General features: G+C 54.4%; 5 protein-coding genes and 2 non-coding genes across 7 annotated transcripts; 4 read left to right on the top strand and 3 right to left on the bottom strand.

Annotated features, from left to right (window-relative positions):
- The first annotated feature begins 58 nt into the window (after positions 1-58).
- Positions 59-132, top strand: B0H65DRAFT_t149. The gene has a single exon. It is a non-coding gene; the product is annotated as a tRNA-Val (tRNA).
- Positions 133-601: 469 nt separating this feature from the next.
- Positions 602-5593, bottom strand: B0H65DRAFT_460299 (uncharacterized protein). The gene has a single exon (XM_062826520.1). The coding sequence runs from the start codon at positions 5400-5402 to the stop codon at positions 1065-1067; it is 4338 nt and encodes a 1445-aa protein (XP_062682449.1). The 5' UTR covers positions 5403-5593; the 3' UTR covers positions 602-1064.
- Positions 5594-5880: 287 nt separating this feature from the next.
- Positions 5881-9597, top strand: B0H65DRAFT_147602 (Nrap protein). The gene has a single exon (XM_062821027.1). The coding sequence runs from the start codon at positions 5943-5945 to the stop codon at positions 9327-9329; it is 3387 nt and encodes a 1128-aa protein (XP_062682450.1). The 5' UTR covers positions 5881-5942; the 3' UTR covers positions 9330-9597.
- A 267-nt stretch (positions 9598-9864) lies between these two features.
- B0H65DRAFT_423710 (uncharacterized protein) lies at positions 9865-15594 on the bottom strand (the record flags this gene model as incomplete). Its single annotated transcript, XM_062824475.1, has 8 exons — positions 9865-10318; positions 11420-11726; positions 12252-12519; positions 12694-12797; positions 13014-13865; positions 13962-14113; positions 14195-14723; positions 14787-15594. The coding sequence occupies 8 exons, from the start codon at positions 15592-15594 to the stop codon at positions 9865-9867; spliced, it is 3474 nt and encodes a 1157-aa protein (XP_062682451.1).
- Positions 15595-16784: 1190 nt separating this feature from the next.
- B0H65DRAFT_423799 (polysaccharide biosynthesis-domain-containing protein) lies at positions 16785-17432 on the top strand (the record flags this gene model as incomplete). The annotated part of the gene is made up of 3 exons (XM_062824479.1): positions 16785-16847; positions 16948-17294; positions 17351-17432. 3 exons carry the CDS (start codon positions 16785-16787, stop codon positions 17430-17432), a joined length of 492 nt encoding a protein of 163 aa, XP_062682452.1.
- Positions 17433-17686: 254 nt separating this feature from the next.
- Positions 17687-23649, top strand: B0H65DRAFT_570099 (P-loop containing nucleoside triphosphate hydrolase protein; the record flags this gene model as incomplete). The annotated part of the gene is made up of 5 exons (XM_062830435.1): positions 17687-18451; positions 18504-21549; positions 21574-22360; positions 22629-22680; positions 23610-23649. Exons 1-5 carry the CDS (start codon positions 17955-17957, stop codon positions 23647-23649), a joined length of 4422 nt encoding a protein of 1473 aa, XP_062682453.1. The 5' UTR covers positions 17687-17954.
- B0H65DRAFT_t226 lies at positions 23420-23491 on the bottom strand. The gene has a single exon. It is a non-coding gene; the product is annotated as a tRNA-Arg (tRNA).
- Positions 23650-23671: the final 22 nt, after the last annotated feature.

Raw genomic sequence — 23671 nt, forward strand, 5'->3', positions numbered from 1 at the left:
TCGAGGGACAAATCCTACGATAAGAGACCTTCCTCTATGACCCACTTCCAACTTCATTGGTCCGATGGTGTAGTTGGTTATCACGTCAGTCTAACACACTGAAGGTCCCCAGATCGAGCCTGGGTCGGATCACGTATTCTTTTTGCGTTTTTTTCTTTTTTTTTTCTTTGGGCGCCTGCCTTATTCGAACGGTCTCCTTTTCCCCTTTCAGCTGGGGTTTTTTTTTTTTTCGTTCGCTTTTTCTTGCGCTTTTTCGGAGCTTGTGCTTTATCTTCCCCATGTGCGGCGTGGGGTTGTTTACATGGAAACAAGTACTTGTACGAGAAGTGCTGGATACATGGATACATAGAGGCCAAATGGACGCAATGAAGGGCGCAAAAAGTGCCACTATACCAATAGACTCTTGAACGAAGTATAGGAAGAGGGACGGACGCGCGTAAGGATGAGAGGGAGCTAAGGGTCATGCGTGTTTGGAAACAGGACACGGTTACAGGACAGGAAGAAGAAGAGGAAGAAGAAGAAGAAGGAAAGAGGCAAGGCAAGGCATGGCATCAAGAACAAACAGACAAGGAGACAGCCTCTACAAACAAATATTAGGAATCTAGTTCTTACAACCGCTGACATTGTGACATTGTGTGACCTTGAAGACCTCAAATGGCCCCAGGCCCAAAGCAACTACGCTACGTATCTCTTATCTCTGAAGATACACCGCCACTAGAGCTACTAGTCTAGTTACCAGATATACCCAGAGCTACTACACTACGCTACAAATCAAAATCAAACACCCTCTGACTTAACACACACGATAGGTATCCCTCGCTTTCCCTCCTAGGGTTGGTAGGTAGGCAATGAGCGAAAGGACATCAACGACGACATGCGGGGTCTCATCTCGGTTCCCCTACATTGTGTGCTTAGGCTCGGGCTTGAGACATGGAGACGGGTTCGCTGTCGGCGGCGGCGGCGGCGGCGGCGGAGGCGGAGGATGCGGAGGAGGGGGTGAAGCAAGGGGTAGAAGAAGCATCATCTTCCTCTCCATCTTCCTCTCCATCTTCCTGCCCACACTTCTAGTGCTCCGCCTTACCAACAACCACCGCATCCCCCAAACTCTCCCACCCGCTCTTCTCCCAAGGCGCAACCACACAACCAACCTGCGCATCCGCCGGTCTTCCCGTGCCCGCATACGCCCTCGCCAGGTCTTCCGGACTGAGCTCTCCCCTCGGCGGGACGCCCTTCCTCGCTACTCTCAGCGCCATCTCACTTGCTCCCTCGCTTATCTGTCCCGCTTCTTTCTCTTCACCAAGTGTGCTAGCGAGCTGAGCAACTCTGGACCAACCATGCGGCAAGAACGGATGAAGCATGACATCCGTCATCGGCTGTGCGTCTCCCGAGCCGAGGGCCGTGAGGATAGCTCGCAAAACTTCACCCAGCTGCGCCTGTTGTTCAGGTGAGATTCCCTCGTCAGAAGAGCGGAGAGTCTGCAGCTCGGCTACCACGGCATCCATTGATTCCGCGTCGTTATCTAGCAGGGCAATCACGCCCAGGAGCAAAACGGATTGGACATGCTGTTCCTGCTTTTCCTCCGCAATCACACCAAACAAGAGATCCCGTCCCCGTTCTCGCGCGTCTTCTTGGCCAGTGGCCCAGAGGATCTGAGCCAAAAGGCAGGCGACGTCCGGATTGGTGTCAGACTCGGAGAGGGCTTGGTCGAAGGCTGCGACTGCGGCGCTGATGTCGTGGGAGTAGTATTTCGCTAGACCCAGGGTGACGTGCGCGGAGAGACGCAGCTTGCGGCGCTCTTCGGCTGTGAGTTCGTCGGCGGACTCGTCGCTTGAGAGTTGGAGTGCGAGGTCGGCGGAGTCGATTGCTTCGCTGAACAGACGCGCGGATAGCTGGAGGCGGGCGATGTTGGATTTTACGATGGCGAAGTGTTTGAGGGCCAGGGGGGACTCGGTGGTTTCGTATTCTTGCTCGAGAGTGGTGGAGAGGGAGTCGAGGGTGGAGATGGCGCGGGTGATTTCGCCGGTGCGCTCGAGGAAGAGGGCCAGGAGGTGGGTGTAGGCCAGGTCAGAGGAGGAGGAGGCGGAGGAGTGGAGGGATTGGAGTTGGCTGAGGGCGAAGATGGGTTGGATTAGGGAGGTGATGGGTAAGAACTCGGAGGAGGAGGAGGAAAGGATGTAGTCGAACATGGAGACGGCGTATCTCTGGGAAATAACACGCGACGAATCGCCAGAGATCTCCATGGCATGCGTAAACAAGCCCCTCGCATCCTTTTCGTTTCCTGTCAACAGCGCTACGATGCCCTGTCCTAGCCAAGCGAGCGAGTAATCCGGGTCGGTCGACTGGGATCGCGTAAATGCCTCGTTGGCGAGCTGGAGGTCGCCCTGAGCCAAAGCCAAAGTGGCCAGGTTGGCCCAGACATGGGCGCCACGCTCATTGAGGAAGAGCGAGCGGCAGAAGGCGTGCTGGGCGACGGCTGGATTGACTTCGGAGGTCACAACACCCAAAGCGTTCCAGAACTCAGAGTTGCCGGCCTCGAGCTCGATGGCGCGCTTGAAGCAGGCCATGGCGGCCTTGATATAGTTTGTGGGCTTCTTGTGGCTGTTCTTACGGATGTCCGGGGGCAGACAGGCGTGAGCGCGGTATTCAGCCCAGCCAAGGTTGTAGTAGGCCACGGATTGCGCGTGGATATCGTTGCTAGCGATATGGATGGAGCGCTTATGGGCGAGAATGGTGGCCTGGAGGGCCTTGGTCAAGTCTACACCCACGGTTTCGTCTTGAGGGAAAATGCCGTCGGTGGAGACGATGCCGGTGCCGACATTGTCAATATCCTTGAGGATCTGATACGCGGGGAAGTCGTCGTCGGTACCGAGGAGCGAACGGACGGTTTCAGCGGGGAACTCGGAGATGCGGCCTTGGATGTTGGAAAAGAGGGAGCAAGCATCACCAATGGCCTTCCAGTAGTTGAAGGTCTCCTTGATGGCGTCGGGAGCCTTGGTGGCGAAGGTGAGTGTCTCGGTGGCCAGACCAGCAGCCTTGCCAAAGAAGCCCTTGTTAAGACTGTCAAAGGCGTTGTCGACGAGCGTCTGCATCAAAGCAGTGGCGACGCCTTCTTCGTCTGGTCGGTCATTGATGACATGTTGATAAAGCTCGATGGACTCATCAAACTCACCCAGCTCGCGCTTAATATCGGCCAGAATGAACTTTGTGAACCACGTCTCCCCGGTGAGGTTTGCTTCAGATGATTCCTCTAGCTTCTGGGCATTCAGGATAGCCTTGGTAGCGGCAATGTAGCGACCCGAGCTGTGGTATGCCTCACCCAAGCCCACCCAGGAATGGTAATCATTGGGAGAAATACGCAATGCTGACTGGAAAGACACAATAGCCTTGTGAAACTCTTGCTTGTTGAGCTCGGCCACACCCAGAGCGGCAAAAGGCCAGCTTATACCCTTGCGCTTGGAGCCAGGTGGTGGCTTGACTTTGCCGGAGTCGACGACTCTTTGGGCGACCAGCTCGACGCGGTCCCAGTCTCCGTCATCGGCAAAGGATCTAGCTAGCCGTTCAGCAGACTCGACCTCAGACGGCGAAAGCTCCACCGCCTTTTGGAAACACCTGCGCGCTCTCTTCTTGTCCTTGGCGTAGTCGGCGTAGTAGATACCCAGGATGGTGTAAGCCGGGGCGTAGTTGAGGTTGTTTTTGAGGGACTCCAGGAACAAGGCGTAAGCTCCAGACCGGTCCTTTCGGGCAGCCTTGGAGGGGTCAATGTTCCAGATGCAGTAGCCAAGACGGTACTGAGTTTGTGAAAGGAGTTCCTTGGACTGGCCCTTTTTGGAGAGGATGGGGATGCAGGCGTCAAGCTCAGCCCTCGCCATGTCAAAGTCTCCTTTGAGTGCTTTGACCCAGGCAGCCTCTGTCCTGACACGGATATTATCGGGGTCACGCTTCAATGCCCGTTCGAGGAAGTCAATAGCTTCGTCGTACTCCTCCTCCTCCTCGTAGATGAGGCCGACACCAATCATGGCAGGAGTAGAGGTAGGGTCGTGAGCGAGCACGCCATCGAAAAGAGCCTTGGCTTCCTGGTGGTTGCGGGGAGTCTGGTAAAAGACCAAAGCAGTGCCGAGATAAAGGGAAAAGGCGTCCTCGGTGAAGCGGAAATCCAGACCAGTCTTGGCCCGCTCCTCCTTCAGGAACGTCAACGCCTTGCGCATCAGCTCAACATTGCTCTCCCACTCCTCAAGATGCTGATAATATTCGCCCATCAGTCTGAACGCCAGCAAGGACTCGGCACCGCTAATACCCTCTGTCATCATAAGAAGACGGTCCTCCTCGGTGATGGGAGCGTATATCGTCGCCGCGCCTCCATCCTCGTCGTCCTCACTCTCTTCCGTGCTACCCTCACTTATGGCCGCCGCGTCCTCTGTCTGTTCCTGCTTCTCCTGCGGGAAGGGAGACACGCTGCTGGTCAAGAAACCCATGACGACCCTGTTGAGGTCACTATCTGGGAAGAAAGTGCAGTACTGTCTCAGCACCGTGACATCCCACTCCTTGATCTCCTTGTGGTCCTGCCAGTTGATTGCGATATCCCAGGCCAGCTTGTAGGGGTGCTTGATGATGACCATGTCGTTGGCGAGCTTCAGGACGTTGGCCAGTTCTCGCTCCTTCTCCTCTCCTGGAGGCCAGGCCATCAGACGGTCGTGGCAGTATTGGATCAGCTTTTCCTCGTACATGCGGCGCACTTCATCGTCGTTGGTCCAGTTGATGAGCTGCGCATAGGTGTAGCTCAGCCTGCTCTGTCTGTAGACCTCCCTCTTGACCTCTAGGGTGACCTCGTTGATTCTTGCGCCGATGCGCGTCCTCCTCTCACCAATCAGGGTGTTGATGCGCTTCTTCTCATTTTGCTCGACTAGCTTGGCCTGTGTCTCGTATGTCCTCCATACATGGCCGAAGCGTCCCTCGATGGCCTCGTAGATGGGGGATTCGGGCAATATTAGGTCGAGGGCGTCGACGTACTGGTATGACTCGGCCTTGGTGCGCGCATAGGTGATGAAGCTGTCGACGGTCTCGTAGCATTTCTGAAGGTCATTCGCGTCTCTGAAGATCTCGGCGAGCTTGAGGACGGCATGCTGGTGTTGCTTGAACTTCTTGGAGGTGTCGAGGTTGGGATACAGCTTGACAAGGCCCTGCCACGCTTCCTTCTCTTCTGGCTTGAGTCTGGTGGCGGCGAGGTACGTGTTATCTGCTTCTTCCAGCCTCCCCTTCTTGTCGAGAGCAAAGGCCAGGAGGATGTGGCCCTGGTAACTCTTGCTGTCCTTGTCGATGATGTTCTTTGCGCCCTCGATGGCGTCGTCCCACTGCTGTTTCTTGATGGCCTCGGCAACCGCCTTGACGAGCTGTTTGGTGGACATGATGCCCTGTTGAATAGGATACTGTAGGTTTGTCACAGAGGTATCGCAAAGAGGAAGGAAAATGGCAAATAGGAAATGATACAAAGGAGAGAAGAAGTAAACAGTGATGATGTTGGAGTGTTAAGCTTCGTGTTTGGCGACAGCGGGTGAGCTAACAAGTGAACATCAACTGAACCAGGCACAATGTGGACTCTGTGCATCATAGAGGTGGGGCTCACTGTCTGTCAAACACAACCCACACTGTATTTATCGGCCTCATCACCCCGCTTATCGCGCTTATCGATTGACCTCTTATCGCTTATCGGAGCTCCAGGGTCTCAAAAAATTTGGGATTCGCGAACTGGACGAGACTCGAATTGGAGAATTGGAGGACGCTCGGTCCACTGCTGGCCTTCAGTACTCTCAGTGAGTCTTGTCACTATCAATTTTCCCTCTGTGTCTTGCATGTCTCCATTCCCATCTTTAACATAACAACATCACCACCACCACCACCACCACCACCACCACCACCACCACCACCACCACTACACCACACACACAATGGAACCAGGGTCAGCAAAACGACGAAAGATTGGCCACTCGCGCGGTGAAAGCGCAGTTGGCAACATCGATGCGGCTGCTTCCTCCGGTCTCTCCCGTGGCCGCGCATTTATCCTCGAAGCCGAAGAACTCCTCGACCAAGTGAAGCTCGACTATGCGACTGCCCTCGAAGGCGTCGACTCCCTCCTCCACAAGATCAAGGGCTCTATTGAAGCCATCGAAGCACACGATGCCCTCCAGATCGCCGAGGCCGCCACCAAGCTCGAAAAGAAACACAAGATCCAGATCCCGTTCCCCGAACCGCGCCCGTCCGACAAGTCCAACTACAAGGTCGCCTTCGCAAAGCCTTCTCAGTTCAACGTTGTCGGCAGCTATGTGTCCAAGACTATGATCAAGGCCCAAAAGAGCCATGCTGTGGATATGGTGGTTGTCATTCCCGGAGAGACTCTGCAAGAAAAGGACTACCTCGACCTGCGATACTTGTACAAGAGAGCCTACTTCCTCGGTGTTGTGGCGGCTGCTCTACAAAAGGACTTGGCCGATGATGGAGAGCTTTCATACGAATACCTGAACGGGAACCCCCTGAGTCCCATTCTGTCGTTGAAACCAAAGGTCGAAGGAGAAAAGAAGGAGGGCCGACTAGACTACAGAGTGCGCATCATCCCTTGCGCCCCAGACGCCCTCTTCCCCAAATCGAAGCTTCACTTGGGTGCTACCCTCGTACGCAAAGCTGGTGGTGATGAATCCAAGGCCGCGACCAAGCCTACGCCGTTCTACAACTCGACTGTTGCTTCCGAGTCCTGCTTCTTCCCCTACCTGAAGCTCTTGCGACAAACCGAAAAGAAATGCGCCGCGTTCAAGAAGGCCTGTATACTTGGTCGGGTGTGGTTGCAACAACGAGGACTGGGAAGCGACATGGCGGATGGTGGATTTGGTCACTTTGAATGGGCGGTACTCCTGGCGCTTTTGCTCCAAAGCGGCGACAACACCAGAGGCCATGCGCCCTTGTCTACATCCTTGAGCGCCACCCAGCTGTTCAAGGCCATGGTTCAGTTCTTGTCTGTTACTAACCTGTCCGAGAAGCCCTGTGTTTTGGGAACTGCCACCCTCGAGTCCGGAACCGCTGGTCCGGTTCTCTTCGACTCGGTTCGCGGGTTGAACGTTGCCTTCAAGATGAGCAACTGGTCCGCGGCCAAGCTACACCAACACGCCAAGTGGACAAGGAGCCTTCTCAACGACAGCACTGCCGACCAGTTCACCCCTACCTTCATCCTCAAGGCCGACCTCCCCTGGCAAAACTACGACCTCATTACCCACCTCAACTACGATGGAAAGCAGGACAAGACGCAACCGATCGACTGCCGGGGACGGGTATGGGAATACAGCGACAAGGTGCACAGGGTTCTCAAGCGGGCTCTTCAGGACGAAGAACTGGGTGAGAGGGCCCGGTCGATTCACATTCAACTACCCAAGAGCTCATCTTGGGACCTCACCAAGAAGTCTTCCACCAAGCAGAATCACACCATCGAGATCGGTGTCCTCTTCAACGCCGCCAACATGACCCGCGCCGTTGACCGTGGTCCGGCTGCTGGACCCAGCAACGAGGAAAAGGAGGAATGCGCCAAGTTCCAGCGGTTCTGGGGTGAAAAGTCGGAACTTCGTCGTTTCGAGGGTGACTCCATCAGGGAGACCTTGATCTGGTCGTCGACCTCCTCATTTGACCTCTGCGAGGAGATCATGCGCTACATTCTCAAGCTCCATCTTCGCGTTGGCTACCTCGAGGACGAGCTCACCTTCCACGGCGACGGCTTCACCGAGCTGATCCCCATCAAGCCGACCGACACCTCCGTCTTCAACGCCGCTCGCAAGGCCTTTTCCTCCTTCGAGAAGGATATCCGCAACCTCGACGACATGCCCCTGCACGTTAGGCAAATCGCCCCCATCTGCCCCGAACTGCGACACGCCTCCGTCAAGGTGCCCTTCTCCACCGTCACCAAATCCGGCCCACGCCCCCTGGAATGCGTCATCTCCTTCGAAGCCTCTGGCAAGTGGCCCGAATCCATCGTGGCCATCCAACGCACCAAGATCGCCTTCCTGCGCATGATCGGCGACCTCCTAGAGCGTTCCAAGCCCGGCGAGGTACGCACCTACGTCGGTCTCGAGTCCTCCACCACCACCAACACGGAACTCGAAAACCTCGCCTACCTCGACGTCGTCTACGAATCCGGCCCTGCCTTCCGCCTGCGCATCCACTCCGACCTCGAAGAGGCCCTCCTCACGCGCCAATCGCACGACAAGACCATCGACCAACACCACCGCCACCAAGCCTCCGTGCTGCTCTCCAACTTCCGCCGGCTCTACAACCACCTCCCCCTGCACACCCAATCCATCAACACCTTCGCCACCCGCTTCCCCGCCTTCTCGCCCACCATCCGCCTGCTCAAGCACTGGTTCTCGGCACACAAACTCTCGTCCCACTTCACCCCGGACTTCATCGAGCTCGTCGCCCTCCAAACCTTTTTGAGCCCATATCCCTGGGACGCACCCTCCTCCCCCTCCATCGGCCTGCTCCGCGCCCTCCTCTTCCTCAGCCGCTGGGACTGGCGCTCCGAGCCGCTCATCGTCGACACAAACGGCGACATGCCATCCTCCAAGCGCTCCGCCATCGCCACCCGCCTCGAAGCCTGGCGCAAGATCGACCCCTTGATGAACCACACCGTCTTGTTCGTTGCTACGGCGCAGGAGTCTTCGGGAGTTGCGTACACAACCGTTAACGGCGTGGCGCAGCCGAGTAAAGTCGTGGCGGCACGCATGACCGCTTTGGCGAAGACCGCCTGCCGCGTCATCAGGGAGGAAGGCGTCGAGCTAGATGCGAGGAGATTGTTCGTCCCGAGTACAAAGGAATACGACGTCCTGCTGCACCTCTCCGCCAAATCTCTTAAATCCGCTTCCAAGGTCTACCCGAGCGAGGACCTCACCTCCACCACCAAGTCCTCCGCCGGAAACAGCAGGTACAAAAACCTCTCCACCCACGCCACCGAGGACCCTCTCCCCCTGCCTACCTCCCCCATCGACTCCCTCTTCGAGAAACTCGAGCAAGTCTACGGCTCCGGATCGTCCGCGCCGCTGGTCTTTTTCAGAGGAGGCGAAGACGAGAAGGTTGTGGGAGCGATTTGGAATCCTACGCTTTCTAGACGGGGCTTCAAGGTTAACTTGGGTACGTCCTATAAGCCTGTGGGAGCTGGGAAGAAGAGAAAGGGTGATGATGAAGATGGGGAGGAAGCGGGTGGGGAGGTGATGGTGGAAGTCAACCGAGATGCGATCCTAAGTGAGATTGCGAGGGTGGGAGGGGAGTTGGTGGAGAGGATTGAGGTGCAGAGGGAATAAGTTCCTTGTATTGTGGGTGTTTCTGGTCATCCCCGTCCTATGTTATAGATATACCGAGATACGTACTACTTACTGTAGGACTGACTGAGGGTGGAGGTACTGAGTAATTGTCGATATCACATTTTTTTTGGGTTAGGAAAAGTAAATGGAATGAATCTGGATTCAATCTCGCACCTATGCTATGATATATCAAAAGGAACGGAAGCCAGTGCCAAAGAAAACCCGCTTCTAATTCTTGTTCGTTTTTCCTACATCATTTAGGCTAGTTTTTACTTCCAGTCTACCTTAGGTACCTACTCTGACTCTCTGAGAGTCAAACAGTCTGTCTTGCCCTCAATTTCCCACCCATTATCCCAAACAAACCTGTTGCTTTTACTCCAAAATAGAGAGTTTCGCTTCATCCTGTTAAAATATTAGTTACAAATACCTGCCTGCATGTTTACGCTTTACCGGCTTTCTCAGGCCCCCACTGGCTTTGTTCCGGCTCGCTTTGTTCCGGCGGAGTTTGCTCTTAATCATCAAAATGACCCTCGCCCTAACCCTGATCCTGATCTTGCTCCTCCAGGAACTGAACCTCTTCCAGCAGCTGAGCCACTTCCTGCTCCAGAAGCGCAAGACGATCCTGACTTTGTTCACTGACGTACCCCTCATCCCCTTGCTCCCACTCCCATGAGTCCCAGTCCGGTTGCTCCTGATCCAGCTGCTCTTGATCAGGCTGCTCGTGATCTAGCTCCTCGTGATCTTGACCATCATCGGAGACCGGTCTTTCACCCCCAGCAGCATCGCCCTCGCCCTCGCCCTCAACACTCAGCTCCTGAAACTGCTCCTGCTCCTGCTCTAACTTTGAAGGTGCGGACTTTTCCGTTTCGGGCTCCTCGGTTTCAGGCTTCGGAGGTGCAGGCTTCTCGGCTCCATGCTTCTTCCCCTCTTGCTTCCTGAAGTCAGACTCCCTAGCCCCAGCAACGTAGACCCATGATCCATCAACCATCCTTTCGAATCTGATCACTCCAAGATTCGAAGCTGCGGCCTTCTCGGTATCCGGCCTCCTGGTTTTGGGCTTCTTCTTCCTCGTGAAGTCAGACTCCCTGGCGCCAGCAATGTAGACCCATGGTCCCTTGACTTTCCAAGTTTCCTCTCCGTTCGGTAGGTTCGACAGGGCTTCTCGCTCATACCATGACACGGTCGTTGGGACGTACTTTTCTGGCATATCCCCCGACTCACATTATGGTGCGTCCGCTAGCACATAACACCCTGGCGCATATTCTGGCACATGGACGGGAACGTGGCCTGGAATGTACTCCAGCTCCTGGGGCAAGTTCTTTGGCACATCCTTTGATACTCCCTCCGATACATCTCTTGACACATTATCTAACCCCTCATTTGACGTCTCTGCCTCCTGTTCCTGGGGCACCCCAGCCTTGGACATGTGTATCTGTGGCTGCATCTCCGGCTACGTCTGCGTCTGCGGTTCAGGTGAAGACAGTGATGATGCTTGCTCAGATGCTCGAGAAGGAGTTTCCTCCGGCGTTTGTACTTGGTGCTGTAATCCAGAGGAGGTCGGAGTCTCTATGCCCCCGACCCCAGGCCCAGAATCAGCCCCAACGGCCTGATCGGTACGGACAACACAGTTCTCTTGCCCATCCTTTTCCCTCATGTCCACATCGCCCTCGACAATGTCGAGTCTCGTTCTCCTATTCTCCGAGTCACCCTACTGACCCTCTTCTGGCTTGTTCTGAACCTCCTCCACGTTGGCAGGCCTCATCGTCTCCTTTCCCTTCCTTCTTCTCTCATGCAAAGTACTTCTATCCAAACACAAATCGTTTAAATGTGGCCGTTCCGCCATTGACATCGGCGCTGATACCGGCACTCGATATTGCGCGAGGCCATTACCATTACCATTTCCGCTCTGTCCACTTCCACTTGCCGCCGGATATGTGGGGACATTCATGTTTGGGATAGGAGCTTTCGGCATTAGATATGTATTTCCACTTGGCAGACATTCCCTTGGGTAGATAGGTCGCACTTCATCGGGAGGAATGTATGGCACCCCGAATAGCTCGGGGTTCATTGGATGTGGTGGCAACTGATACATGTTTGGGGGGTGAAAGTGCTCTGGGGTCTCCTGATAGCACCTTTGCGCGTTACATCGCTCGTGCCCTAGGTACATCGATTGGGGTGCTTGATATGGTTGCTGAAAGGGATGGGTTGGTTGTGAAGCATGCGCCGGCGGATTTGGTGGTACCTGGGACATCGTTGTTGTTGGTACCTGGTAGTAGTTGAAGATTTGGACAATCGGTTGCATCTGGGGCATCGGTTGCATCTGAACTTGGGACACGGCTGGCACTGGGGATATAGTTGGTACCTGAATGGTCGGTTGCAAAGGATGCATTGCGGCCACTTGGGCCTGGGGCATTAGTTGCGACTGGCCCTGGGATATATGTGGTATATGGGACATCGTCGGCACCTGAAAGTACTGTGACGTTGGCGGCATCTGGGACATTGCTGGCATGTGAGATATTGTTGGCATCTGAGATATCGGGTGCAAAGGATGCATTACGAGCACTTGGCCCTGGGATATTGATGGTGCCGATATCGACGGTGCCTGGGAGATAGTTGGAACCTGGGACGTCGTCGACACTTGAGCCTTGGACCCTGCCATCGTCGGTAGCATATTAAGCGCGAGCATCTTAGGCTGCAGATAGCGGTAATATAACGCTGAAGCTTCCGCCTTAGATAGTAACGGTTGCTGAGAAGGCGGCTTTGGAGTTGATGGTGAAGGTGCCCCTGGGTACAGATGCCCTTGTGGGCGTTGTGGCTGTCCTTGCGGTCGTGGTGGGAATGTTTGTGTCCTGACGTCTCCATTCTTTATCCTCTCCTGCCTAATGACTGCCTGGGCAATCTTCATCTCGGGCTGGAGCGAACTTAGTTGCGGTTGCGGTTGCGGTTGCGGTCGTGATACAGGATTGCTCTCAACCTTCGTGCTCTCAACGTCCTTGTCCTCGTCGGGCGGCTTCGGGCTTCCAGTCCACCGTGCTTTACCTTTTGCTTTAGGATTCCTTGCTACTGTACTGACGATACTGCAAACCTGAGTGTCTTGGCTAGAGGTAGGAAAGTTGAATTGGTCTGCGTCAACCCCCTCTCTAGCCTTTACATCTTCAGCAGATTCGTTGAGTACTTGTTCCTTTGGCACCTCCAACACCTTTGCCACCATTGACAACCGCACCTTAGGCACCTTCATTGGCAGCTGCAGTAAAGTTTCCAAAGGTGGAGGTCTATCTGACGGTGATTGAGGTGGTGACCGGGTTTGCGATTGGCTCTCTCCCTTCTCCGGTAGAGTCGGTTGCACCCCGGCCTGCCCGGGTACCTCCATCGACAGCCATGGTGTCGGTAGTGAAGCTTCTGAAAATGAAGACCATTGTAGCCAGGGAGGTGATTGTGATCCAGATCTCTCCTCACCCTTAGGATCATCTTGATGCATGGCATTATTCTTGGAAGGCTCTTCTACAACGGCCTGTGCTGCATTAGATAGAAACTCCTCCTTCAGCTTTGACGTATTGGGATTTGGCATCTGAAGTTCCAGAGAAAAAGGTGGTGATCCAACCGAGGTTTTGCCCTTAACTTTCTTAGCGGTTAATGCAGTGGCCATTCTGGACTTTCCATCCTTGTCCTCTGCCTTCCTCCTACTCGAGTCACCCAAATTTGAGCCAGCAATGTGTAGATCTGAAGGTGGTGGAGGAGAAGGTCGTGCCGCTTGTGGTGATTGTGGTAGTCCAGCCTTGCTCTCAGCCTCCTTCGAGCTAGAGGTTGAGGTAGAAGTACCCCCAGGCTTCACACACTTATTCTCACCGGCCTTCTTATTCTTATTCTTCTTCTTCCTCAAAACCATAATCCACCCCTTCTCAACACTAAAGGTAGTATTATTAGTCTCCCAGAGCCCGAGACCCTTGTCATTGTCCTCAACAGCGGCAGCACCAGTGGTAGTTCCAGCGGCAGCATTTCCAGCGGGGGCCTTTGACTCAATGGCGGTTGAAGCAGAGGAACCGGCTTGAGGTGTACCGGTTTTGATATCATTACCAGCCGCAGGACAACTTGTACTACCAGAGGCAGTTCTATGCCCTGACCTCGTATCACCACTGCCTCTAGATTCGCTCAAGTCTCCAGCGTCATTCCCATTTGGAGTAGAACCGGCACTACTGGGCTGGCGGTCCTCATCCGTAAGCCTCGTCCGCTTTCCATCAGGCATCGGGATAGACACAGCAGAAGGACCAGGCAATGCAGGCGTAACGGGTAGATGGGAGTGTGGCTGCTGCGGTGTTGCAGGTTTAGGTGGAGGCGGCAGAAGGGGGCCAGCTAGAGTAGCTCGAGGTACTCCTAATCCAGTTTGTGTACTTAGAGTACCAGTACCGGGAGCAGCTAAAGTTTCCGAAGAAATCGGAGGTGCCGGAAACGACGCCTCCAGCAAGTTCGACAGCTCCATAAACTTGTCCCTGGCGCGCTGCAGGTGGAGGGCTTTCCTTTCGGGCGAGGACATGGCATCTTCATCCTCATCCTGCACTTGCTCTTTGGGAAGTCTCCTCAAGCTAACGAGCCGCAGAAACGGCTTCTCATGTTCGACTAGTTGACTCTGCCGACCTTGGTCTGCTGGTTCTGCCTCCTTTCGCCCATCCCACCACCTTCCCAGTCCCCATGAGCCAAGCCTGTCCAAGCATCTCATTGCTCCAGGCTCCCTTTCAGGCGATGAATCAGCTTCCACATCCGCAGCTGCGGTCGCGGTCGCGGTTGAGCTGCCCGAAGGCCCCGCTTCACCTTCTCCTGGTTTTATAAAGTTGAGCAGTCGGGAGAGCTGTTTCTGAAACGTTAGATACGGCGTCATTACCGAGAGCCGGGAGGGCGGTTGCGAGTGCGCCTGTTCTCCCGATTGTTCCTCGGGTTCTACCACGCGTTCTGGTTGTGGTATGGGAGCCTCTTCGGGAAGAATGGAGGACTTTTTGGTCTTCTTCTTCTTGCGTTTTGACTTTCGTTTCTTGGCAGACTGCTGCTCCTGCTGCTCTTTCTGTGCTTCCTGGCTTGGAAAGGCGCGGATCTCAACTTTGCCTGGGTGGTCAAGCGTAAGCAAATATTGAACGGTCAGGTCGAGGGAGCCCGGTACGGAAATTGCTGCGGACTGCCCCGACATCTCGGGCCAGAGGGTGGGCGGAGAAGGACTCCATGTAAAATGCTGTCTCTGAGCGTCCTCGGTTGGAGGTTTTCCCTCTCCCCAGAATCTGTTGATGATCAATCCCAAAAGCTTCGGAGGGACGCCGATTGTTTCAAGATTTCGGACATTTGATTGGAGGACGCATGGAATCACGAGGAGGAAATTCAGCCATGTCGGATCAAAGTAGGGGTAACCTTCTGCAAATAATGGTCAGTTCGGATGGACAAAGAGGATAGGGTGAAGCTCCTGGAAAGACTTACGCGGCATGCTCTCCCGCGATCCCTGGTACTTTCTGACCATGATAGTCAAACGGTTGACGGGAAATTCTCGGCCGCTGGTTAGCATTTCCAACATGGGAAGCAGTACCCGTTTGTAGTGCTTGACGGATTCCCTGGCATCTTTGCCAGGCGCCAGTGCAGTTTTTAACTGCTCCTTGTCGACACCCCCAGGGTGCTTGGCAGCTTCAACCTTTTCTCTCGTCTGGGGCTTGCCACCATAATACCTGGTGCAATCAAATTCCATGGTGATGTTTTTTAGACAGGGGCCATTACGGGCGAGCCAATTCAGGTCTGTGACATGGTCAAAGGGCGAAACGACGAAATGGTACCGACGGGTGAGGAGAAAGGCAGCTGAAAGGTTGGTCCGAAAGCCACGACTGACAAGGAGGTAAGGAGTGACAGCACGTGATGCTTGCTTCGGAGTCTCGAAGAACTCGCTTTCCCAAACATCCCGGTCCGTGTCCTCAGTGATAGGATATAGGCCACTGTAGACAGACAACCTGCTGAGGCGGATCGGTTTGTCAGTGGAGTGTTGTTGGATTATATAGCGGCAGATCTTCAGGGCAACATTGGCGGGCAGGGTGAAGTAGTCCCAGTGGCCAACTTTTCGAGTATTCGAAGCGGTCATGGCCTTAAAGGCCGCAACGTCGTCGCCCTCTCCCTCCTTGGAGCCCCGGGGGAGGCGGGACCAACCGACATTCAGAGTCCGGTCCCAAGCGGGCGGGACGGCGGAATCGTACTTGATCTTGCAAGTGTATTCATAGTCGAGATCCTTGATGTAGTTGTCCATGGCGAATGAATGCTTGCTTCTCGGATACGAGTACAACGGTAAATGATGGTGTCTTCTCTAGCGAGTGTTTTTCAGTATGGCTGTAGAGTTGGATGTTTGTTGAAGTGGTGGGCGTGGGGAAGAGTAGGTTGTCGCTGGCACTGAACAGGGCATGCCCTTGGCCTCCTTGGTTCAGTTGCAAGTCAGGGCAGGAAACCCGAACGCCCCCTAGGAGACGTAGGTATGTAGGCCCAGTTGTTACCGCCAGGTAGAGGTAGGTGAGCTCTGGTCCCAGTGTGGCAGCCGTTCCCCCCACCATTGTGCAGATGCTGATGTGTTCATTCCGGACTGCAAGCTCGATTCTCGTTCTGGGAAGCATCCAATCAAGATCATTCCCAAGTCCGCCTTTTTCTTTTCATATGGATTTTCATATGGATTTTCATATGGAATGGCGCTGAGGCCATCTGCTGGCCCAGCACTCATCGTCCTGGGGCGGCAGGGCGGCAGGTCTAGAAAAGAATCAACAGGAGAACTTGACCAGAACATTTTTACAGAAGATGGGAGACAGTTGGAAGGAGTGAGAGAAAGTCTTGATTGATGTTGATGGTGATGGCGATGATGTGGATGATGGTGTTGAGGAGAGATTTCATCCGATTTGTCCGAATCCAACAAGGAAATGCAGTGTAAGTGATAAGAGATTACATAAGCCGATAAGCGTTTGTCGTTCATCCCATATTCACTTATCGATAAGATACCCCGGTACCAAAATTCTATAGCGCGCTTTGGCCCCGAGGGCCCCTCCTCCGCTCCGTCAGATGCATGTCATTGCCCCGCCGCGGCCCTGTTTACTCAGACGTGCGTAGCCGAGTACCAAGCTGTCAGTTGTTAGTGCAGAGGTACCCTCTTTATAGGTAGTCTCTTTAGCGCTGATGTCCACTGTAACCATGGAGGCCCAGTGACTGTTCTGGGTAGATCGGGGAGCTTGTCGCGCAGCCAGGAAGCGTCTGGTCAGTTCCCGTCCCTTCCTCTTCAGTTGGATTGGTCATCCATTCACGTCTTTTGGATAAGGCTGAGGTACTTGGAAGCTATCTTCAGTACCTTGTCTCCAACAATCTTTTTTAGTCTTCCTCCTTGACCATCACCATCACCAACATCAACACCACCACACAACCAACACCACCCCAATCCGAAAACAGACAAAGCCGCCCACCATGTCTGTCACTACCCAGGTTCCCAAGGATTTTGACGCTGAGAATGCGGACAACTTTGAGGATGTATGTATCCCCTCAGCCTCGTTCTTTGCGATGCGCCGACATGCGACACGATGCGCCATCCTACACCCTGACAGCATGCTAACAACTAGCCCCCAACCAGATCGAGAAGCAGTTCGCCGTCAAGGCCGTCCAGCAGATGGCGACCTACTGGGCCATCCTCGAAAAGGTGCCCGGCTCCAAGCTGCGGCTGACCAAGATGGACGATGACATCTTCGAGCACCTCAAGAAGGACTTTCCCGAGTTCGACCCCGCCGTGCCTATCGACGAGGACGAGATGAAGAGCAAGACCGGCAAGGATAGGTGGCGCACCTTCATGATGGCCTACGACAAGAAGATTGACGACTACAACTTTGGCACTCTGCTGAGGGCCTCCCCCAAGACCGAGTACGGCGAGAAGGAGACCATCTTTGTGCCGCGCATGCAGTTCTATGCCGTCGAGATTGCGAGGTATGATCCACCGCCCGAGTTCTATAGGCAAAGAATACTGACAACGCCTGTTCCAGAAACCGCGCCGGCCTCAACGACTGGATCTACGAGGAGGCGGAAAAGGAGAGGCAAAAGGCCAAGGGCAGCAGCAGCGCATAGGATACCATCGATCGACCGAATATTAAGTGAATTTCTGCAGTCCAGTCATTACATCATTCGACGTGTCCATCATGTCCTCGCGGGGTGCATGTTGTGGTGTACTTGAAGGAAGGGAGATGGAGGTAGAGAGGTAAGCGCCATTAATGAAAGAGACATGTCAAACTAAAGAACCAAGTGCCACAGTCTTCCATCCCATCTTTAATCCGCAAGTATTGTTCCAGGGCCGGGATGGAAAACTGCTTCCTATTGTTCTCGGCTACCCCTGAGCCCACCCAGCACTCTGGCCGACACAAACAATAGCAAGCACCGCCAAACAAAGACCCTCACAAAGCTACACACCTCTCCCTTCGCATCCTATTACCACAGAGCCCGAATTGCGAAATGGCCCTCCTATTATACCATCGCCAGTTGCCACTAGCCTTCGAATTGCTACCACTTCCTCCAAAAGGCCGACCGTCTTTTTCTCTTGGACCCTTTCCACCATGACCTGGTCAAACTGATTGACAGTCAACAACAGTCAAGATGATCAGCCCTAAACACGAAAAGGGCGAAAGCTCTCTTCCAAAGGACGAGTCCATCGCTGTCCAGATTGCGGCTCCCGCTCAACCAGCCCCCAAGCCCATGAGGTCGTCCTTCAAAAACCTCTTTGCCTTCACCCGCCCAGCCCATGTCTCGCTCATGGTCACCGCTCTCTGCGGCTCAGCCGTCATCGCCGCTGGACGTACCGCCTACGCCGTCCTTCTCGGCAAGATCTTCGAGGTCTGCACCTCCTACGGCGCAGGAGACATCACGGCATCTGTATTGCTTCACCAGGTCTCCAATTGGTGTCTGTACATGTTCCTCCTCGGACTCGGCATGTGGGTGGTTTGCAGCATTGACGTTGCTCTTTGGGTCATGGCCGGCGAGTTGCGCGCAAAGACTACCAGGGAGACTCTATTCTCGACCCTTCTCAACAGAAGTGCGGCTTGGTTCGATCTTCGAGAGCATGGCATGTCAAGCTTGATGACTACCATCCAGACGTAAGTCCTCCTTTCCCTTCTCCTCAAATCATCACTAACACGTTCCGGGCAGACAAGCCCGCGAACTCCAAATGGGCACCTCCCAAGTCTTGGGCTTTCTAGTCTGCGACCTCCTCGTCTTCGCCTCCTGCATCATCGTCGCCCTCTACTACTCTTACAAGCTGACATTTGTCATGTGCTCCACCGCTCTGCCGTCTGCCCTCATCCTCTGGCTCATCGCCCGCTTCCTCGACCCTGCCATCGCCGGCCAAAAGCGCGAACTTGCCGAGGCTGCCAAGCATGCGACGGCTGCCACGACCGCCATCGACCTCGTCAAGGCCTACAATGCCGCAGACCACGAGTCTTTCCATTTCATTTCGGCTGTGCGACGGTCGTCCAAATACTACGCCCGTCAGGTGCTGTCTAACAATGGCCAGATGAGCTACATCAAGCTGTGGATGATGTCGCTATTCGTCGTGGGTTTTTACTTTGCCGTGGTGCTTGTCAACCGGGAGGAACTCACTCCCGGAAACGCCTTGACGACCTTCTACTGCGCCCTCATCTCCTTCCAGTCCCTCCAAAACCTCGGTCCTCAATGGATTATTCTAGCAAAAGGGATGGCAGCAGGTCAATCCCTCCAAGAACTCGTTCGCCAGGCTGACCCCGGCCAAACCAAAACTTCCCAAGTATCCGGCGGCCTTCGACCCCCTACCTGTCACGGCGACGTCTCTCTCTCCAACATCTCCTTCGCCTACCCGTCTTCACCCTCCAACTTGGTCCTCCAGCCTTCGTCGTTTCACTTCCCACCCGGCTCTCTAACCTTCATCGTCGGCCGTTCAGGCTCCGGCAAATCCACTCTTGGTAACTTGCTAGTCCGCTTCTACGAGCCTTTGACCGGCCAAATCACCGTCGATGGACAACCCATGACGCGACTCGACCTAGGATGGGTCAGACAGAACATCACTCTGATCCAGCAATCCAGCGTTTTCTTCAACGATAGTTTATTCCAGAACGTCGCGTTTGGAGGCTACCAGCCCGACCGCGTCACAGTGGAAGACGTCAAAGAAGCATGCTCCATGGCCTTGCTACAGACCACCGTTGCCGGAATGCCTCAAGGCTTAGAGACGCAAATCGGACCCGGCGGCTACTCCCTCAGCGGCGGACAGCGCCAGCGTCTAGCTTTGGCGAGAGCCAAGATCCGCGATCCGCCTGTGTTGATCCTCGATGAAATCACATCCGGTTTGGATCCCGTATCCAGAGGTCTCATAATGGATGCCATCCGCATCTGGAGGAGAGGCAAGACGACGATCATCATCACGCATGAGGTGGGATGTATAGGTGAGGGGGAGATGGTGTATGTCATGGAAGGAGGCCGGGTTGTTCAACAAGGACATGGAAAGCAGTTGAGGGAGGAGAGAGAGGGGTTGTTTGCTGGGCTTGTTGCTTCGGCTGATCATGATCGCGGTGATCATGGAGAGAATGCGAGCGATTTTGAGGAACAAAAGGAGGAGGAACAGGAGAGTGAGTTGGGAGATATTCAAGAGCTGGATGAACAAGAATCAGAGGAGGAGGTGATCGAGGAGGCTACCTACGTCCAGCTTGTTCGCGGCCTGAGCCTGCGTGGACAGAGGGGAAGTACAGTCTTTCCCAGGTTGACGTTTGGTTTTGACCCCTACTCTTCCGCGGACAACGGACAGTTACGACCACTGTCACGAAGGTCGAGTGCGGGCAGAGTACCCATCCATCACCTTCACCCGAACGCCAACCCCGATCGCATCCGCGGTGTCTCTCCCCTCTCAAAGCAAGACGACCGCAGACACAGCACCTCCTCCATCGAACTCATCACCCAAACCGGCCTCTCAGTCAAGAAAACCCGCGTGTCTAATGCCCGCCGGGCCCAGCACCCCGATCCGAAGGTGATTGAAGCTCGAGTAAACGGAAGCATGGACTCCCTCGAGTTGTTCTTTCTGGAAAAGCTTGCCAACAAGAAGCAAAGGGCTGGGTTCCACAAGAAGCGTAGGAACAGCATGGCGTCCATTGTTTCTGCTGCTTCTTATTCATCAAATCCCCAGCAAACCAACAAGAAGATGCATTCGGTCAACAACCGCCTCCCTTCTTTATCGGCAATCCTCCGCACCGTCTGGCCCACTCTCGACCTGCGCTCCAAACTCGAACTCCTTCTCGGCGTCTGTTTGGGTCTGGTGGTAGCAGCCGCTAACCCTCTCTTCTCCTTCGTCTTTGCCCAACTCCTCTCCTCCTTCTGGTCGTCCCCTTCTGCCCGACTCGCCGCCGGTTCACGATATGCAGGCATCCTCGCCGCTGTCGCCTGTGTCGACGCTCTCGCTACTTTTGGCAGCTATTACTTCCTTGAGAAGGTAGCGACGAAATGGGTCACCACCCTCCGCTCCGAAGCCATCACCCGCATCCTCGCTCAGCCCAAATCGTGGTTCGATAAATCTTCCCACAGCCCGGCCAAGATCGTAGCATGTCTGGACCGCAACGCCGAAGAAATGAGGAAGCTAGTCGGCATGTTCCTCCCCATCCTAATTATCGTTTGCACAATGATCACCGTCGCAATCGTTTGGGCCTTGACAATCCAATGGGACTTAACCCTCGTCACCATCGCCGGTATTCCCGCCGCCGTCATCGCAGGCCGTCTCAACGCGCTCTTCAGCGACAAATGGGAATCCCGCTGCGACCAAGCCGCTCTCCATACCGGGCAAGTCCTCACCGAGACCTTTGGGAACATCAAAGTCGTTCGCGCCCTGACGCTCGAGGGGTGGTTTACACGGAAATACGACGCCAAAGCAGACGAAGCGTACCAGCTCGGTCTTAAAAGAGCTACCTACGTCGGCCTCTTTTTCGGTCTAAACCAGTCCATCGCCTACTACCTAACCGCCATGATTTTTTATTACGGCGCCAAGATCTTATCCCAGGACCGCGCCTCGGTGACCGATTTGCTGAGGGTCATCAACCTCATCTTGTTCAGCTTGGGGACTTGCGTCAACATGCTCGCCAACGTGCCGCAAATCGCGGCGGCGAAGGCTACGGCGACGCAAATGCTTTACTTCGCCAACCTCTCGCACTCGGCAAGCCACGAGACGCAAGGCCAGCAGCGGGTAAGTAATCCGTTACCGATCCAGATGCGGAATCTACGATTCGCCTACCCTTCGGCGCCCGAGACTTTGGTCCTCCGCAATCTGAACTTGACCATCAACTCCGGAACGTGCACCGCCATCGTCGGTTCAAGCGGGTGCGGCAAGTCCACCATCGCCAGCTTGCTAATTAACCTCTACCCTCCCACTCCCCAGGCTCCCCTTTCCCCTGGGGCTTCAAAGGATTCCGATTCCCTAACATATAACTCCGTCCCGGCTTCACTCACGCATACTCCCTCCCTCCGCTCTCAAATCTCCTACATCCCCCAACACCCTTTACTCCTGCCCACCACCCTTCGAGAGAACATCCTGTACGGGCTGCCCGATTCCTCGCCCCTTAGACTTTCGGCAAACCAGCACTTGCTCCACCGCGCTGCCCAGCTGGCGAGTATCCACGATTTCATCATCTCCCTCCCCTCAGGCTACGACACCGTCGTCGGCGAAGGTTCAGGGATGCAGCTCTCAGGCGGCCAAAGCCAAAGGGTATCCATCGCGCGTGCGCTGGTTCGTAATCCCAAGGTTATCGTTGCCGACGAGCCGACTGCTAGTTTGGATGCCGAAGGAGCGGAAGCTGTGCGAGAAGTTTTTGCTCGACTTGTTCATGGCAACCGGAAGGAAGGGGTTGGGAAGGAAGGAGAAGGAATGGCAATGGCGATAGTGGTAGTCACCCACTCCAAAGAAATGATGCGTATCGCTGATCGGATAGTCATGATTGAGAATGGAACGGTTATCGAGGAGGGAGGATCCTACGCTGAGCTGGCGGCGAGGAGGGGGGGTAGGTTTGCGGGGATGGTTAGTGGGGGGGCTTGGGATGGTGGTCACGGTGGTGGTGATCCTGCTTCTTTCCCTGCCCCTGACCAGAACCGAGGACATCGAAGGATGGCGACGATTAGTTCGGAATTTGGTGGTGAGAGTTTGTATGTGGGGGAGTCATCCAGGTCCGCGACCGCAACTGAGCATTATGGACACAGACAGTGGCGAGATGAGGATGGGGTTAGTGAGTTGACTGATGATGACGACGAGGATTATGAGAAACCCTACAGGCCTGGAACTGGAACTGGAACTGGAGATGAAGGCAGATCGAGGATCAGGACGGTAAATGAGGAGGCGTTGCAGAGGTTGGAGGGCACGTCGCCGGATTCGAGCACTTGGCTGTCTTCGGCTTCTGTGAATCAGTCACCTGCACCGGAGAGAGGTAGGAGGGCAGAGAGGGCTGGGGATAGAGGTAGGAGTACTTGGGGTTGGAGGTTTGATTGAATCTCCTGAGCTCCTGGTATGGTATGGAAGTAAGGATAGGATGGGATGTGGGGTGTACATACCTAGAGGTATGATTTCCTTTGCCTCCTATTTGCCTTTGTTGTTCTCATCTTAGATTTGGTACGTACATATCTTACACTACAACTATGAAGCAATCAATGTCTTTGCACGTTCTTCTTTCACAGTCTTTTCATAGGTAGCCGAAAGATAATCAAGAACACTTGACCATACTTGTAAACATGAACTAGTCGATGAGCGTTGTACGTGACATATGGTGAATCAAAAAATGCGATGCACAGAGGTATTATGTCCATACGATGGAAATGGAAAAGGCCAAAGACACCTACCTCTTTTGACTTGTGACATGCGGAAGGAAGCGTGGGGGCAAAAGAAACACTCAAGGGAAAAAAGCTAAAAGAACTGGGCGGCTAATAACATCGGGAAACAACGGCAGTCATTCATTGGCCACTTGAAGCGGGAGGTCATCACCACCAAAGAGAAGGGTACTACAGTTAAGAACGAAAAAAGAAAAAAGAAAAAAAGTCAAAAAGAAACTTCTTGATAGAAGAATTGAACTCGATCCACCCAGGGGTCGAACCTGGAACCTCCTGATTCGTAGTCAGACGCTCTGCCATTGAGCCAGCGGACCTTGTTTGTTGAATCTTTGATTTAGTTGTTGACCTTATGACATGGGATCTTGATGGTGGTGTAGATGTTCTGGACTTGTGGTCATCGAAAACTTTTTTTCTCAAAATTTTTTTCCGTAGGGGTTCTGGTGGAGCGTTGAAGTCCACTGTGGACCGCTAGAAATTAGTGCGGCGAATGCGAT

Source organism: Neurospora tetraspora (assembly GCF_033439725.1).
Source record: "Neurospora tetraspora strain CBS 560.94 chromosome Unknown B0H65scaffold_3, whole genome shotgun sequence".
Classification (NCBI taxonomy): domain Eukaryota; kingdom Fungi; phylum Ascomycota; class Sordariomycetes; order Sordariales; family Sordariaceae; genus Neurospora; species Neurospora tetraspora.